Source organism: Hoplias malabaricus, chromosome 11, assembly GCF_029633855.1.
Source record: "Hoplias malabaricus isolate fHopMal1 chromosome 11, fHopMal1.hap1, whole genome shotgun sequence".
NCBI lineage: Eukaryota > Metazoa > Chordata > Actinopteri > Characiformes > Erythrinidae > Hoplias > Hoplias malabaricus.
Genome location: NC_089810.1, coordinates 34,859,579 through 34,877,299, shown reverse-complemented (window position 1 = coordinate 34,877,299; position 17,721 = coordinate 34,859,579). Strand labels below are relative to the sequence as shown.

The 17,721-nt window shown below is 41.6% G+C and overlaps 2 protein-coding genes across 3 annotated transcripts in view; both read right to left on the bottom strand.

Annotated features, from left to right (window-relative positions):
- Positions 1 to 811: 811 nt before the first annotated feature.
- On the bottom strand, positions 812 to 12,108 carry si:ch211-132b12.7 (uncharacterized protein LOC564531 homolog). Of its 2 annotated transcripts, none has more exons than XM_066685421.1 (5): positions 11,891 to 12,108; positions 11,040 to 11,186; positions 8,512 to 10,632; positions 7,568 to 7,737; positions 812 to 6,140 (listed from the first exon to the last, which is right to left on the bottom strand). In XM_066685421.1, the coding sequence occupies exons 3-5, from the start codon at positions 8,681 to 8,683 to the stop codon at positions 4,710 to 4,712; spliced, it is 1,773 nt and encodes a 590-aa protein (XP_066541518.1). In that variant the 5' UTR covers positions 8,684 to 10,632; positions 11,040 to 11,186; positions 11,891 to 12,108; the 3' UTR covers positions 812 to 4,709. The 2 variants fall into 2 exon arrangements, with proteins under 2 accessions (XP_066541518.1, XP_066541519.1); XM_066685422.1 differs by having other exon boundaries at positions 8,512 to 8,691.
- Positions 12,109 to 12,871: 763 nt separating this feature from the next.
- The window catches only part of ccnp (cyclin P), a 10,839-nt gene continuing 5,989 nt past the window's right edge, over positions 12,872 to 17,721 (bottom strand). Inside the window, 5 exon segments of the mRNA XM_066685534.1 lie at positions 12,872 to 13,348; positions 15,143 to 15,321; positions 16,102 to 16,260; positions 16,965 to 17,120; positions 17,335 to 17,433. Coding sequence (XP_066541631.1) covers positions 13,177 to 13,348; positions 15,143 to 15,321; positions 16,102 to 16,260; positions 16,965 to 17,120; positions 17,335 to 17,433 — 765 coding nt within the window. The 3' untranslated portion in view covers positions 12,872 to 13,176.

The window sequence follows — 17,721 nt, the reverse complement described above, 5'->3', positions numbered from 1 at the left end:
AAGGTACATCGAAGTGGAGAATTTTCGAGAACGCGTGAATGCTAGCGTATGTACCCCTAGTTCCGGCCACTTGTAAATACAATATTAGAAATCTTAGCTAACTGTAAATAAATAGAAGTACTTTACTCACTCAACGCAACATTTTCAGGAGTCATATGTGTGTAGATTAATGTCCAAGACTTGCATGACTTTGAAAGAAAATATGCTTTTACATAAAAACGCTTTTGTTTAAGCAGGCGCCAAAACTGCTAAGATTATTGGTGCCCCCTAACTTCGGCCACCTCCCCTGCTTGTGACAGTCAAACGAGACAGTTGCTGTCACATGCAGTGGTTTTGAGAGGTTCACAATGATATTACGTTTGTCCTGTGTTGGTATCCGTACTCTACATGTAAGGACTACAATGGCGGTAGATTTTCCCCTCAGAGAAAAGGAAGCTAACCGCTAAGCTAACTTTTACACTGAAGGAAATATCTGTCGCGAAATGGACATGTGTGGTGTTCTACATGCACTTTTGCACACAAAGAATTACAACACTGTTAGAGATACTTAAATAAGTGATTTTTTTAACTTGGGTTTTTATGTTTTACCCAATGCGATTGGCAAAGAAAGAGAGAGCAGAATTGCACCATATATGGCAGTGGCCGGAATTAGGGGGACGGCCAGCGTTAGGGGAAAGGCTGATTATTTGTTTATGTACACTGCTAGCTGCCGAGTTTCCTTACTGAAGTGCACTGTGTGTGATACAGTTGTGAGATGATTTGTGTGATTTAGAGATTAAAAAAATCAAATGTACAATTTAATAAGCTGTTTCTGAATGAGCATCTTTTATTATTTGTGCATTTATCAGCATTATAATTACTAAAGTCTGACTTTAAAGAGGAGCTTTAATGACATCTTGAAACACAAATATTTCTAAAATAATAAACAAAGCAAGTCTCAAGGATGTGAAAAATGGAGAGAGAGAGAGAGAGAGAGAGAGAGAACACTTTTGTTGAGGTTATCCTGTTTCAGTCACCATCATCATTCTTTGATTGTCTGTAACTGCTTATCCAGTTTAGGGTTGTGGTGGGGCTGCAGCCCATCCAGAATCACTTATAACTGGCGCAAAGCAGGATCACACCCTGGAGGGCCCACCAGTCCATCACAGGGCGACACGCACACATTCACTCACATTTACGGACACTAGAGAAGCCAATTCACCTGCCAACCTGGATCATGGGAGGAGCGCAAAGCTGCTAGTCATCATCATCATTCCATAAAAATCTGTAAAGTGGTGGTCTGCTGGTTGTGGAGAGGAGGAAGTAAAATGATAGATTTGGGTTGTAGACAAGGGGACACCTGGTTCCTTATTATAATAATTTTTTTTAAATCTGAGCCCACGTTTCTTTACAATAAACCATTCTTCATTACCGTGAATGCCTCAAACACCAAGCTATGGAGATGTTTGAAAAACAAGTGGAATTCCCTTTTTAAATGTTACCTTTAAATTTGAGAAACTTGTGCAGACTAAACTTCAAACAATCACACTGTCAAAAATAAGCAAATGGGCAGTGGTTTATCACATGCTCCTTGCAAAATAAAAGTGCTCAGTTATCTTCCATTTTGCCACATAAAGCTTTAGTGATCATGGGACACAAGGCCAACATGTTTTAAAGTTTTAAAAGGAGTTTTAAAAGGTGAAGACTGATTTACTCTTAAGCGAAAACAGTGTTAAAATCTCTAAAACTAACTTTCACCTCCTTGAGAGAATTCACAACACAGTGCTGAGTTTTCAGGATGACAAAATGCATCCAGACATCCATTCAACAGTTGATTAAGCTACTCTGAGGTGACCCTCTTCTTGACATAGGTCTTTAATTTTGTAATAACGTTACATTTCTAGATATAAGTAGAATAAACAGCTGCTTAGAGCCCCAGAGTGGCCAGAAGACACCCTAAAAGCACAGGATTTCTATTTCCTTTGTTTAATTTGGCATTTATGCTGTTTGTGATAAGCGAAGATGTGCTCATGGCAATGGCTTTTACTACTGAAGCATTTGTGAAGGGCCTCTATGTGAGGCTTGAGAGTAAATGCAGCAGGGAGCGTTGCCATGGCAAATTCAGGGAAGGATCAAAGAGCACAAGTACCACAGGTGCTGAGGGGGGGGGGGGGGGGGGGGGAACTATACAGGAACAGACAAAAGCCACGAGGATGTTTAAATTACAGTTATATATTAATTAAAAGAGGTCTTTTGGCTGGGATATTAAAATGTCTGGCCAGTATGAGGCTGTGCCTGGCTGGTCATGTACTTCAGCAGTTGTTGCTATAGTGTCATACCTGCCGGCCATTTAAAAATCTCTGCCTGGAACCTGGATCAAAGGTCCAGATTGGAAGACTTCTGATCTAGTGTGAAAGACTTAAGTAGCATTAAATTGCTAACTACACAACAACAACAACAACAAAAAAGGTGGTTCGTGGTTTCACTTCATATGCATTTGGTACTGGGATTATCATGTTTGCTGTCTTGCTAGGTTACTATTGGTTAGGTGCTGTAAGGAAATATTTTGAAAAATTAAGTAAAAAGGATTCTGGTACAGTTCCTTTTAAACTATTTTCTCTTCAAGCATGTCTAAGGTTAAGTAGGATGTTGCTAGGACCCCTGGCATTTCAGAAATTACCCTGAAAGCAATGTTTCAAAATCGTATTATTAACAGTTAAATTACCATGTTATCTACTTAACAAATTTGCAGTTATTATGCCAACTAATGCCTGCATTGTTAACTAGAGTAGCTTCAGTGACGAAAGACACAAGAGGAATATTTGGTGAAAGCTGGGAATTTGTAGATTTAAATACAAATGCACTCATTTACAGTCTTCTCTTAGTAGTTTTCCCATTCTTATACTGAACGTAGGGGCTCAATCAGGAGTGTCTTTTTGCTCCTTTAATTTTGCACTAGCAGGCTAACTGTTGGAGTTTCTATTGCATGTGGGTTATGTATCATTTCCTCACCTCCATTAACCTCGTTCTCATATGGCTAGTGTATCCCCTCTTATACTTAATTTTATTGATCAACCAGGATGTTTGGTGCTCCTTTAGCTCTGTATTTTGCTTATGGACTTCAGTTACACAGTAGCTACATTACATTTGGTAGCTTGTGGTGGGTTGCAAAATAAATTCAATATTATAAGTCAGGACATGTCTGAAGTCTTTGTTCCTTCTGTTCTCAAACCATGCTTACTGATGGAGCCAACACTGCAAAAACTCAAGAAGTAAACTTGAGAGATAACCACCACATTTAGCAGAGGAAAATTTAAATAAGATCGTCTGACAGTGCTCATGATGTTGGTCAACCCGGACATAGTTTTGCTGTATTACATTCAAAATGCAAAGTAGGAATTTCCACTGGAAAGCCCCCATAAGTTGGATTTCTTACTTAGAAAGAGAGACCCTCACCAGGCAAACAAATTACTGTCCAACTGCTCTATGTAGACATGTTTTCATGGTGTTTGCATGCTTAAATGTTGCGAAATGAGCTACTATCAATTGGTATTGTTTGCATGGGCAGTTTGTTCATCAGGGATCATTAATGAGGTGACGCACCACCAAAAGACAGAGCCTTCAGTTCGTTCTCAGTAGGTCCTGGGAGGGCAAACGACACACTACTCTTTATACTTCCTTCACCAAAAATTAAATATCTGAAGACTGAAAAGTCTATGGACAATGACAAAGCTGGTCTCTTTTCAAAATATTTGTGATGGCGACTAAATGACAGTTTATGACCACAGTTGATTGTTCAGTCGCTGTAGAGTCCAAGTAACTTTATTAAAGAAGACCTTTGTAATGAACTCCTGGACATGGCTATCCACAAACACTGCTTTTTCTACATGAGGTGACCACAGAAACAGTTCTCTTCAAAGTTAGAAGACAGTGTCAAGATAGTTCCCTGATTAGTTTGTACAATCCAACATGCCATTTGTTTAGATGGCTAACTGAATTTACCCTATGACCACCCAGGCCATAGTGCTGTCTGAACATTTAATGAATGTGCTCAGGTCAGGTCTGCTGTCAATCCAAGCTGCGACAACTGACTTGTGAGGTAAATGGAATACAGCCTTAGTACCTTTGCTTCTTTAGTTTTTAAACTGGCATGCAATTAATGCCTTACTAACTGTTGGCCTTTACTGGAGCAAGGAGGAGTGACTTCCTCACCTCCACTAACCTTAACCTTCAAACTCATACTTGCAGATGACAGAAGCTTTCCCCTCTTAATCTGAATGTTGGCAGCTAGGATGTGTTGGGTGTCTGCTCCTTCAGGTTTGCACCATGCAAACTGATGGGGCTTCCATTATTCTGTAACTGAATATAAACGTCATCAAACTTCAAACATTGCCTAATGGGAGAGTGCAAATCTCATCCACTGCTTTAGCTTCATAGGCGCCTAAAAGCAATTCCAGAGACAACAGCTCTGCTATGACCTGGAGAGGTAACCCTGTACATGAAGATGGCAAGGGCATCCACTCAAACAGAATGTTGCCAATCAGCCAGGACGTTTGAGGTAATTTCACCCTCAGTTCTGCATCATAACTGGTGGAGGTTTTACTGGATGGGGGCAGAGGCATGCCCGCATGATTGCCTGATGCTAACTGGTGGGGCTATCTATCATAGCTTCAGTGCTACAACTAAAGCTCAAATTATTTGGGGGCAATTCAGTAAACCAAATGAACCATTTAAAGCAGTCCTCCATGAGTGGAGCTGTCCGGAGGCATCGGGATCTCCACTGGGATGTTGGCACTGACAATGTTACCTCTGCCATGCTCTGGAGAGGTGGCAGAGCCTTGAGTGCCAGATGGTGAGGGCATTGGAGCAAAGAGGGGAGACGGAGGGGCAATTTCTTCACCTCCTATAATACCACTAACTACATAACTGAAGGTGGCAGGATTATCAGATCTTGGATCAACTTCCTGCTGTCCTTCATCTCCATTTTGTCTGGGTTCTAACACCAGGCCATTAAGGCTGGGGTAGTAGCCGCACTGTACCATGGCCTGGTGGAGCTGTGCCCACGCAGTTGGTGCCTGCTCCCCTGCCTCTGCCACCTGGCACAGAAGCTGGGCATGTTGCCGTAATTCTGTGATGTCTTGCTCTGTTGCGATGCTCTGTCTCAGCAGCTCCTGAGTCCGAAGAGTTATATCCAAGAGCCCGGACTGGCTCAGGATCTCTACTGTATTTAGGAAGCGACGGTGCTTTGCAGAAGTGGGCAGAGCACCCTCTGCTGGAGTGGAGTCAGAATCAGGACCTGAAGAGTTTTTCTGGAGCCCTTTGGAATTATAGTCAGGAATTGGATCATGTTTTTGGAGCCTTCTGGAACCAGAACCAAGGCCTGGGGCCTGTCTTTGGAGTCTCCGGCTGGTTGCAGAATCAGGACCTGAGCTGGATGTTGGTTTTTGAAACTCCCTACTGACTGCTGGAGCCAGACCTAAGCTGGATGTGTACTTTTGGAGCCCTCTGGAGTCAGAATCTGAAACTGGGGCATGTTTGGAATTAGATTCTAGACCTGATGGATGTTTTTGGAGCCCTCTACAGTCCAATGAAACGGGACCGGAGCTCAAATGATGTTTTTGGAGCCCCTTGTTGTCTGATAAAGACCTGGACTCAAATGCTGAAGGTGGAGAAGTCATCTCTGAACTGGAGACAGATGGAGAACCAAGGTTGAGAGTGGGAGGGCTCCTCCGCTTTTGAGGGGTCAGAAATGCATCAGATCTGCGAAACTGGCGGTTCTCCAGTTGTTTGCGCAGATGTTTTTCAGGAGTGTGTGTAGATGTGGACACTTCTTCACGCTTCTCCTCTGTGCAGATCCTCTTACTCAAGATGTGCTCATCTGTGGTGTGCCCCCTACTTGCCAGAAGCTTTTCAGGGTTCTTTTTGCTGGGGTGGGGGGCAATGCGGGGATAGGAGTTGAGGATGGGCAGATATGTGTTTTTGCCCTTCTTGCTGGGTGCATTCTCAGCTCTTCTGGTCTGTGGTTTGAGCAGGTGAACAGGGGTGGCACCCAGGTTCGTTGGCTGAAGCAAGTAGAGGTGTGTGTGCGTCTGAGAGCTGGCTCCCCCAGAGCCCCAACCAAGAGAAGACTGGAGAACATGGTCCTGGCCAGACTCACCCGGCTTAAAGGGGAGGAAAAAAGAACGAACGATTAAACATGTAATTCATAGAAAACTGCAATGTCTTATTGAACAAGACACAATAAAATGACAAATCACATTTATGGTTAAATTGTGTCATTCACTTGCCTTGCTGTGCCCTCACCCCCCTTGCAAAAGAGGGATGTGCCCCCCCCACTGCCCCTACTTTGGGAACCACTGATGTAAAGTGTCACTTCTTACTTTTAGGACTCCTTACAATAAAGACAAAACCATGCTTGGTGTGATACAGGAACAGAAATTTAAACAGCAGATTTAAAAACAGAAATTAATTATTTATTCATATCCTGTAACTGCTTCATCCTGTTCAGAGTCACTTAACTGGAATCAATAAGCACAAGGCAGGGACTGGGTGCCATCAAATATTCCAGGGCATCAAATATTCACCCTCTGTCACACTTTTGAACAGTCAATCAACATAGGAGCATGCGTTTTGGGACTGTTGTGGGAACCAGGAGCACGTGGAGGAAACCCATGGAAACGGAGAACTGCGGTAATTCCACTTAAACACACAGACTATAGCTGTCTCCAGGTATGAATTCGTTAGGAAATAACATCTGGACTCCTGAGTCATAAATTAACTGGTGCTGTCAATGTTAACTCGACACGTGATAAATCTGGAAATCTATTTATTTTAAACCAAATTTGCCCATAATTAACTTTTTACAGAGGCTGCTGATATATTAGCAGATTTAGATAGATCACTATTAATCCCAGAGGGAAATTCAAATTTATGTGGTGATGTAAACAGTGCTGCTACTGTGGAGTTCAGAAGGTAGATTACATTATATATTTTGCTAAAATATTTGTTCAATTTCAGAATTAACACATTCTTACCCCTCTCTCTCTGGCACATTTTTCACCTTTGTTTAATCTCCCTCCCAAAATTACAAAGTAATCATGATTAATCAATCATTAACATATTGTGATTAAAGCCATTAAATCTTGTAGCTGATTGACACCACTAAAATAAACTAACGTTGTATGAATATTAGTAAAGAAATAGCTAAAGAGACGAATGAAGTGGTGTGGCCATTCTGTGCTCATTAGGTCCATATATAAATAAAAGGAACTAGTTCGAGTCTAGATTTCTCTATAACAAATGAATCAGATAATCTAAACAAAACACTGATCCTATGCTGATTTGCTCTGAATAAAATTATTAAGAATTTAAATATGAATAATGATACATGCTACAAATGAGCTAACACTCCTGCGCACTAAAATGACGTTTCAAAGTGCCAAGGTGGTTTGGAACCACAGGACACGAAACAAGGTTTAAAAATAAGTTCTACACATTTCTGTCATTGAGAAATCCAGCTTAGACCAGGAGTCCTTTACATGAGCATGTTGTCTACTACCGGTTGATCTCTGAACCCATTGTTATTTACCTGTTTTACAACAACGTTTTTAATTATGAAGATGGGAGTGAGCTCTGGAGATACGAAGATGTGATTGCCCTGATCAGATGGACTCAAGACACCTGAGGCCTTGTGCTGCTTTAGCTCAGACACACTCCTCTGATCCTCTGCATCAGTCTGCAGAGAATCAGAACCAGTATCTGTGTGAGAGAGAAAGAGAATTAATAGGATTAAGTGCAAGCAGTTATCATTTGGTGACTTCACAACATTAGAGTACCTCTGTGTAGTTCTGAAAGGGACACCACAGATATTACTAGTAACTGTCTACAGGCCTCCGAAGTACAGTGCTAATTTTATTGATGAATTTGCAGAGATACTGTCTTTTATTTCTACTGACTTTGACCATTTTGTTATTGCTGGTGACTTTACCATATCGACAATCCCAAGGACTGTTTTGCCAAGGAGCTACACGCTATTGGACTCTTTTGGCCTTTCACAGCATGTTACAGGGAGTACACATTGTCATGGTCACACACTGGATATTGTTATCTCAGAGAGCCTCAACATATCAGTGACTGAAGGAAGTCGCGTTGTCAGAACTGTGTGTTCTTTGATATGTGGACCTCACCAGTCATCAGGGATAGAAGAGTTTGTGTCAAGAAAAGGATTATAAAGGACTGCACAGCTACACTTTTCATGAGTAAAATGTACAGTCCAACTCTGTTGATGATCTGCTGAATAGTTTTAATTCAAAAATTGTCAGTGTTATGGATGAGATTGCACCAGTTAAAGTGAAGCTATGTCTTGCAAATAGAAAGCACCATGGAGAAATGCTTCTGTTCTTCAAATCCAAAAGAGGGAGTGTCACAAGGCAAAACGTGTAAAACAAGTCTTCATATTCACAAAGAAATCTACAAAGATAGGCTACGTGAATACAATACGATAATTATAAAAATATTTCTTTAAACAGTGACCTGAGTATCCGGAATCCTTCTCAGAGCTGCAGCGGGATTCCCGACCACTCTCCTGCTGACTCAGGGCTCGAGATCTAGACGCCAGCAAGGCAGCACTGTTGCACTTGTCTTTGTCATTCTTACTGGCGGGACGAGCAGGACGCTCCCCCACAAAACCAGAGTCCAGTGGCATTGTGGGTACTGGGAACACAGGAACAAACAGGCAGAACCAGGGCTAAAATAGAACCTAGAACCTATAATTCATACTGAACAATCTATGATCTATAACCCATAAATGTCACTATCCATACCTTTAATTACTAATAAATAATATAATCTATAACCCACAGTCTTTAATGCATAACCAATAACAATTACTTACACTGTATAAGTACTCCAGTAAGATACACTTATAATTTAATCAATAAACCTTATCTGGACTGTGTATTACTTTACACACATTCTATACCACAATAACCAAAAGTGGAGTGAGTGTCTAATCAGAGTAACACTGACTATATCTTTAAAATGGAACCTGTCCAGTGGTGGGATACATTACACGGCCATGAACAGTCAGTTAATGAATTTGTGTTGGAAACAGTAAAAACAGACAAGCGTAAGGATCTGAGCAAATCTGACCAGAGCCAGATTACTGGCTCACACCTCCAAACTGGCAGGTCTTGTGGGGTGTTAACGGTATGCAGGGGTTAGTACCAACCAAAAGCAGTCTAAGGAAGGTCAGCTGTTCAGGAGTTTAAGGGTTTAATGCATTAACTGTGCCACCAAATTTCTATTCATGAGTTGAGTTAGAGCTGTTTTCAAGGCGACAAGAAAGACCTACATAAAATAAGTCAAGTAGTCTGTATTATGCGGCAAAGTGGTGCAGCAGGTAGTGTCGCAGTCACACAGCTCCAGGGGCCTGGAGGTTGTGGGTTCGATTCCCGCTCCGGGTGACTGTCTGTGAGGAGTTTGGTGTGTTCTCCCTGTGTCTGTGTGGTGTGTTCTCTGTGTCTGCGTGGGTTTCCTCCCACAGTCCAAATACACACGTTGGTAGGTGGATTGGCAATTCAAAAGTGTCTGTAGGTGTGAGTGTGTGTGTCTGTGTTGCCCTGTGAAGGACTGGCGCCCCCTCCCGGGTATATTCCCGCCTTGCGCCCAATGATTCCAGGTAGGCTCTGGACCCACCGCGACCCTGAACTGGATACACACTGGCTTACAGATAACGAATGATAGTTTGTATTACGCACATATGTATGTAGGTTTTAAATGTTTGTATACAGCGCTAGAATAAACTGAGCAGAAAAAGTTCATCTATGTAAAACCTACAAATATTACAGTAAAGCTAAACTTTGAGTGTGTGAAAATGTGCTGGTTTAACCCTTTACACATCTCTTCTCGTGGCAGTCCAGTATTATTTGAGGTTATCATCCAATACCTATTTTACCATTATTTTTATTTAACATGAAGTATTTATTAATGTTAAATCAACATTACTATATATTGCAAAATTTATAACATTATATATTTTAAACAAGCACCGCTTATTGAAAATTTAAATATGATCTTAGTTGCCAAAGGCTTTCTCATTCACTCATTGTCCATTCTCTCAGCTCCACTTACGATGGCGTACTCTAGTTCTATAGATACAGACTGTAGTCTGTCTATTGCTCTGCATACTTTGTTTGCCCCTTTCACTCTCTACTTTACTGAGCATGATGCCCACAGGACCACCATAGAGAAGGTATTATTTGTGTGGTATGTCATTCTCATTGCTGCAGTGACACTGATGTGATGGTGGTGTGTTAATGTGTGTGAATGTGGATCAGAAATAGCAGTGCTGCTGGAGTTTTTAAAACAGAGTCCACTCACTGTCCGCTGTTAGACACCTACCTCGTTGGTCCACCTTGTTGAGTCAGAAAGCAGCTCATCTGTTGCTGCACAGTTTGTGTTGGGTCATCCTCTGGCCCGTCATTGGGCTGGATATTTTTGGGTGGTGGACAGCAGCAGTGACACTGAAGGCAGCACTGTTGTGTCTAATCCACTTCTACCAGCACAACACACACTAACACCACATCAGTGTCACTGCAGTGCTGAGAAAGCCCCGCCACCCAAAACATACCTGCTCTGTGGTGGTCCTGAGCACTGAAGAGCAGGGAGAAAGTGGCAAACAATGCAAGGAGCAACCGATATTACTGTAAAACTACAAAGTGCCACTGTCTGGTCAGTGGAGCTGAGAGAAAGGATAATGAGTGTAGAAACAAAGATGTATATCTCCTGCATATGGAAATGTTGGCTAAAGCTGGCACAGTTGTGCTATTAATTTTAGCAGATACTCACTGATAATGAAAAAAGAAAATGGAGAAAAAGCAGAAGCAAAAACAAAGGAAGGTAGAAATATGTGAAAATATAAGTTTAAAAAGTTTCTTTTTTTGGGGGGGGGGGGGTGGACAAAGGGCCTATGATCAGATCACAAAACATTTGGAAGGGCATCAGTTGGCTGATGTGACAGTATATTTAATTATTTAAAATGAACACAGTTGTATTATTACCTTAAAATTACAGCCTCAAAGTCACTAATATTTTGCTGACTTTTAACAGGGAGATAGGAGCCTCATTACTCCTGGCTCAGCACTGCAGAAACTGTACTGTGTAATTTGAGGAGGGTAGGACAGCCTGCTCCACGAGGTGCTTCACACCTAGAAATGTCAAAGTATTAAATATTAGAATGCAGAGAACTCACTAATTTACCGTGTAGTGATTAAACCTTATTTTAAGCAGTTTGGGCGGAGTTAAAGTGCATTTTCAACAAAAGAAAAAACACTTTAAAATGAATAACTCTAACCTCAGCTAAATGCCTTCAGGAGCAACAGGTTACAGCTGTCAACATTTTTAGCGTTAATCACATGCTCAGTTTTGATCATTCTCTATCACAATCAGAGCTGTTAGAGGCAGGCAGACTGAGAATGAGAGATTGTGTGTGTGGTGTTCCCTTCCCCCGTTCTATTATGTAATACTATAAGTTGGCACGGAGCCGCGACACTTGGCACAAAAATACACAATCAAAATAACGCACAGCAGAGAAGATGAAGCTAAACAGAACTCAGTTACATTCTTATTGCAATTCCCCGTTTCACGGTAAGTAGTACAGCATATGATCTCACACTAATGAAAGCCGGGCACCATATTTGAGTTGCTACAACATTTACGGCGAAAATTTAGCTTCGAGTTCTCTCCGTCAGGTGCCAGGGCTGTAACTTGTTTTTTTTTAAGCTTGAACAAGACACTCAAACACGGCTTCATCTTCCTGCTTGTTTTCTTATCTATCTCCTTCTCCATCCGCTGCTCCACTTCAGGTGGAATGGACAACTCGAACTTCAGAATGAAAAGAACTGTTTTTTACCTTCTCCTCTTCCACCAGTCCAGCTCCGGGAACTTACGCAATAACCACCCTGACTGCCCCACGATATACGCCTAAAGTGCCCTACTAACGAACCCAACCGGCCCCTTAAACTATCCCCTATTTTAGTGTACAGTCCTGCACTGAATCCATGTTCCTTGCCACTGTTTTGAGCCAACTCAACCTGCTGCTGTAAACCTCAAACTCCGAGCGTTCACTCCACCTGAGCAAGACCACGCCCACTCCACGCACAGAGGAAGGGCTTTAAAGACGACGGCCAATGGAAACGCCCGATTCCACCCGGTCCCACTACCAGCGCGAGTGACGCAACACGACCCAGCACTCGGCCAATCGGCGCCGCAACACGTGTAGGGGCGGGGCGGTATGGTATAACAGGATTTCAGGGCGAGTGGAAGATAAATAATTAAAATTAACTCATAAAAACAGCATTAAACTTTAAACGGTCTCCATTAAACGGTCTCCATAGAATCAATAAAAAAAAAATCCACGACAAAGATTAAACCAAATTAAAGGAGAGGAGGGAGGAGAAAAAAAAAAGCTGCACGCGCTCCTCCGTCTCAGCTCACGCGCGCTTATCCACGCGACCAATCAGCTTTGATGGTGCGCGGTGCCACGTGAGCGCAGGCATGGGACGGACCTACAGCACACGCCTCGGATCACGTGAGCGGGGGTCGGGAAAAGGAAGGAGACGACACATGGAACGGAGAACAAGAGAGAAAATAGAGTGGGGAGGGATAAAAAGAAGACGTAACAAAAGAAAAAGAAAACAGATGTAGGAACAGCGAACAGAGGGAATGAACAAAATTAGAAAAAGATTTAGAAAAGTGCAAGGAGGCATGATTGAGAAGAAAAAGAAAAGACTAAAAAGGGGAAAACAGACGCGGTAAAGAGTAAAATACAGAAAGAACGTACCATTTCAATAAAAGATTACACGTGATGAGAATCGTTAAGACATTGATTTATTTTTTCCATGAATAAAACACTAAGAAGAACAGACCAAACAATTGACCCCCAAAACCCACATATTCATGAAGTGCTACAGTTTGTATTTCCACCTACACATCCCATCACTTAAAATAAACACTTTTAAACATTATTTCTCTTTTCTTTGTTTGGAAAATATAATCTAAAACAGTAAACTACATTCAGTCCAAAAAGATCAGAGTCCACGCAGCTGTTTTAAGGGCGTTACCACCCCTACACTCTTCATCAGGAGAAATCCTGCGTGTCCATGTGAGGGTAGAGCCCAGGAGCATTCCAGGTGGACCTCAGGCAAAATTTTGCCCTAGCAGACAAGTGGTGCTGGTGAATGCTGGGTGGAGGCTCACCTGCAGTAGTTCAGGTGTGGAGAACTTAATAAAAGTAGCACGGGTTTCACTAATGGATGCTCGAGCAGCTGCCTTCACCATAATCTGCATGATACAGCACAGAGTCGCCTCACTGAAAAACAAACAGTCATCTGTTTATTGGAAGGAAAAAACTGATTACTACTATGGTATTTCAGTTGGTTGCTAAGGTGCTCTAAAGCAATGTTAAAGTACTTTAAATGGATGTAAAGTGTTATGGTGTTCCAGGTGGTTACTATGCAAGTGGTTTGGAGCTGCTGAAGGGGATACCAAGGTGCCAAATTTGCAGTGGTGTTTGTGATCAGAGTTAAAGTGGTTGCTAAGGTTTCCCCAATTATCACTAATTTCTGAGTAGTAACATTCATGCATGTCACTTTATTTATTTAAATCAAATGGGGTGCAAAAGTCACATTTAATAATATGCACTAGCCAAAACAAACATACCTCGCCTTTTCTGAATTCACCAACTATATAGGTAGCAGAGCTTAAAAAGGCCTACCGTATATCTGGGTAACCACGATAAGATCCACTGGTATCAGCACAACACACTAACACCACCACGTCAGCATCACTACTGCTATGAGAAATGATCAACCACCCATTTTACCTACTCTGTTGTTGCCTTGTGGGGGCCCTGACCACCGTAGAATAACGTGAAAACAGCTGCAAAAGTATGCAGCGTAACAGACTACTGTCTTTATGTGCACTTGGCCCAGTTGAATCGTATTGTGTGGATCTGGGCACTGTTCAGCGTTCACTGCCATTTTAGCCAAAATTACAAAAGGTAACCGTGCCTTATATATGCACTGACACCTGTAAATACACAACTGTGTCTACCGGGTGGATGTTTTTCACAGTTTCTACAGAGAACTGTTTCTAGAATTAATTTCTCCATGGTAAAAAGTATTTTATAATATCGGAGACACTCAGTAAATCCACACAGATAGCGTTGTAAATACACACAGCAGGTTAAATGACAAAGATACTCTCAACCACAGTACAGGAGCCCTTAGATATAAAACACATTTAAATAGATACAGAATCATTCAGTGTCTGAATTTTCATTGTTAAACGATTACAAACTTTTCCTCAAATACACTCCCCACACAAACCCTGTGCTGCACTAGTTAGCGCCACTTTAGAAACCATTCATGTGAAACCAGCGGTAAATCTTTGATAAAAATATAAATAAAATATAACTAATACGCTTAAACAACATTAAGAACTATGACAACCTATGATAAAGAATTAATTTTGCTTTAATTTCCAAAACATTAAAAAATAAATCGTTATATCAGTATCGGATACCCCCGAGGTGCTAATTATCGATTATAACTTTGGCCCAAAAAATTAAAAATCAGTGCATCCTACTCACTAGTCAAATGAACTGGACAGGGCAGGGTAGAGACTTGCCTAGTGAGTGTACACCCTGTAACTGCAACTAAAAATGTGCACATACATGCTTATAGATACTCCTTATAACAAGTGAAGTCAGATACGTAAAGTTTATCCAAGTAAAAGCTTATAAAGTCTACAGAAAAATATTAAAATAGGACACAGGAGCAGCTGCCCACGAGTCTAAGGGCAACATTGAGGGGTCTAAAGCCCCCCAAACCAGCAGTGGTCCTGTGTTCTCTGGAGAGATGGCACTCAAGTGACTGGAGTGCTTTGCGGTCCAGAATAATATTTATCCAACATCAGAACCTGACATCATCAGATCCTCACAGCAATGCCTCAATAGTGTAACATCTCTCTAGAGGAACATAATGATTAATACCCTTTTATTTTAGAAGAAACTGAGAAGGTGTTGATTTTGGAAAAATAATGAACATTTCTTTAACAAGGAAACTACACCACTGTGTGCGTATAAAATATTGGTGCGACTGACCTGCCCACGTGGATTGAAGAGGCAATACACCAGGCTGACTCATTTTCAGGAGTTTGAGAGTCCTGCAGGACTCTCCGAGCAAGATGGAGAGCAGCACCAGCCAGTTGGACCGGCAAATACACCACACACTGAGCCTCCAGCAGAGAAAGCTCCAACAGGTACCGGGCCATACACACAACCTACACACACACACAAGGGTAAATATACCAAATACTGAACTTGAATAGTTAGGCCACACACTCTCCAACAGGGATTTGGAGCCCGGTCTCTGCGGGCAGCAAGCCACTGTTACTCACACACAGCAATTTTCCACAGCAAAAGACTCGAGCATCAGTTCCAAGCATCACATGGCACTGTGAAACTGAGTCACACTGCACCATTTCATAGCAACTTGGCTCAAGACATTCACTGTGGCATGCATTACCAACTCTGTGTGTATCCCTTTACAGTGACCCCCACAAGGGTCTGAAACAGACATTTTGCCACTCAAGCCAATCCAAAAACAAAATAATAATAATAAATAATTTTGTTTCTCTTTTTTCCACTGCAGCCACTAATCTCAACTTTTCCAGATTAAGGCAGTAACCTCAGGGGTATTGGCGAGAATTTAAAGTGTTTGAAGTCTAAAATCTTGTGTAACAGCAAGCCACCTCCAAACTTTCACTGGTTTCATGGGGGTCCTTCAGGGTCATTTCCAATGTATTTTACTAGGTCTCATTAGAGTAATTTTCCAAGCATTGTAGTGGTTTCATGTGGGTCATATTTTTGGGACCTTAAAAATAATCTGAGCTTGTCCATGAGAAATCGTAGAGGGAAAGCAGGCTTTTTATTGAAGAAACTACATAAAACTCCTAAACGAATCCAACAACTCAAAAGGCAAAGTTAAAAGTATGGTGGTGCTGGTGTGCTCAGGGGAAACTGGGAGTTTGTTTTTTAAACAGTCTTTAATATAGGAGTACCTGGTCACTGCAGCGTGCGATAAAAGCAGACAGCAGCAGAAAGTGAATCGGTGGACAGTGAAACAATTCAAACTGAAGGCCACACAGAACTTTCCTTTCCATCCTCAGGAACTGCTTTTTACTGTATGTATTCGCCATCAGATAACACAGCTCAGAAACCTGCAAAAACAAACAGCAGAAGTTGCTAGACATTGCCTCTTACAGAAAAATCAGGAATGTGTCCCTCTTTATTGCAGTAAGGATTTTGGCTCCCTCCTCTGAGGGAAGATTTTACAAAATATTGTTTTTGGTGCTTCATGGCATAGAGACACTAACAGTGAGGTCACATACTGATGTTGGATGATTTGTTCTGGATAAATACCACTCTAAAATAACCCATGGGGTATTGGATAGAGCACCATTGCGCCAGAAAACAGCTACACAGCCCAGTGTTAGAGTAATGTGGGTGGTTTTCCACTGCATGGAACCCACACTGGTGTGGTTTTTAAAGCCAGTGATTCCTGTTAGAGATGGGTTTTGCGACATCACCGGCTCCATTTCACAGGGGAGCCCTGCCAGTGGAAAAGCCATAAGCTTTAAGCGTGCCGAGCCGGGTAGAACCAGATCCATGCGGTGGAAATGCACCATTAGAAAATATGATTGGTAATGAATAGAACAGGCCTCTGCAGACACAAGGTCTGCACATACGTAGGTTTCAAGGATCATCTAGAATCAAGTTTATGGCAAGCTGATTACCACTAAATTCTACACTTAGGGCTTACTCCAAGTCCAGGAAACTGGTCAAAAGTGAATTTCCTTTTTTTTTTCCCCTACAAATCAGACAGGTTTATATTTATTAAATGTATAAACAGATGAATAGGTACCTCAGGCAGAAGACACTCCTCTTTCTTTGCAGCAACAAAGAGGCAGGTGACCCCCAGCAGTTGGAGGCTGGACATGGACACTTTCACACATCTGAGTGCCCGGTTCAACAGGTGAATGGCCAGGTAGAGGGTCTCCTCAGAGAAATTAAACACGTCCTACACACAGTATATACAGGTGACGCCATGTTTATGTACATTAACACTCACGACATCAACTCAAACATGATTTTACTAAAGTAACACAAGCTTTCACACAACTGTGTAACATTTAACAGAACAAAAATCAGCCTGAATTATTCCTGCTCATTTATTTTTGCATTCAAACACAAACGCTTCTAAAACAACAGTAAATTAATATCGAGACACATACGTGAACCTGAATGAGCCAGTCCACCAGAATAGCTCGAGTATTTTCGGAGAAAGGTCGAGGAAGGTCTGCATTTGGTAGAGTACAACGTAGCTGACTTCTCTAAAAACAGGGGTAAAGGAAAATGAAAAATTACACTTGTGAGTTAACTGCACTGCTTTAAATGCTATTTCACAAGAAATGCAATTTTTAAACCATAGCCAACATGATTTAAAAATATCTCTGGTTTTATACAAAATTTAAACGCAGTAGTCTGTTTGACGAAGAGGGAAATGGTACAAAAAATTGTAAACTATGACTTAAGAGATATAAGGAGTTCACACATGGATTAAAATAAGAGGAGAAAAAAACCCTCATCTTGACCACACCTTATGATTTAAAAAAAAAAAA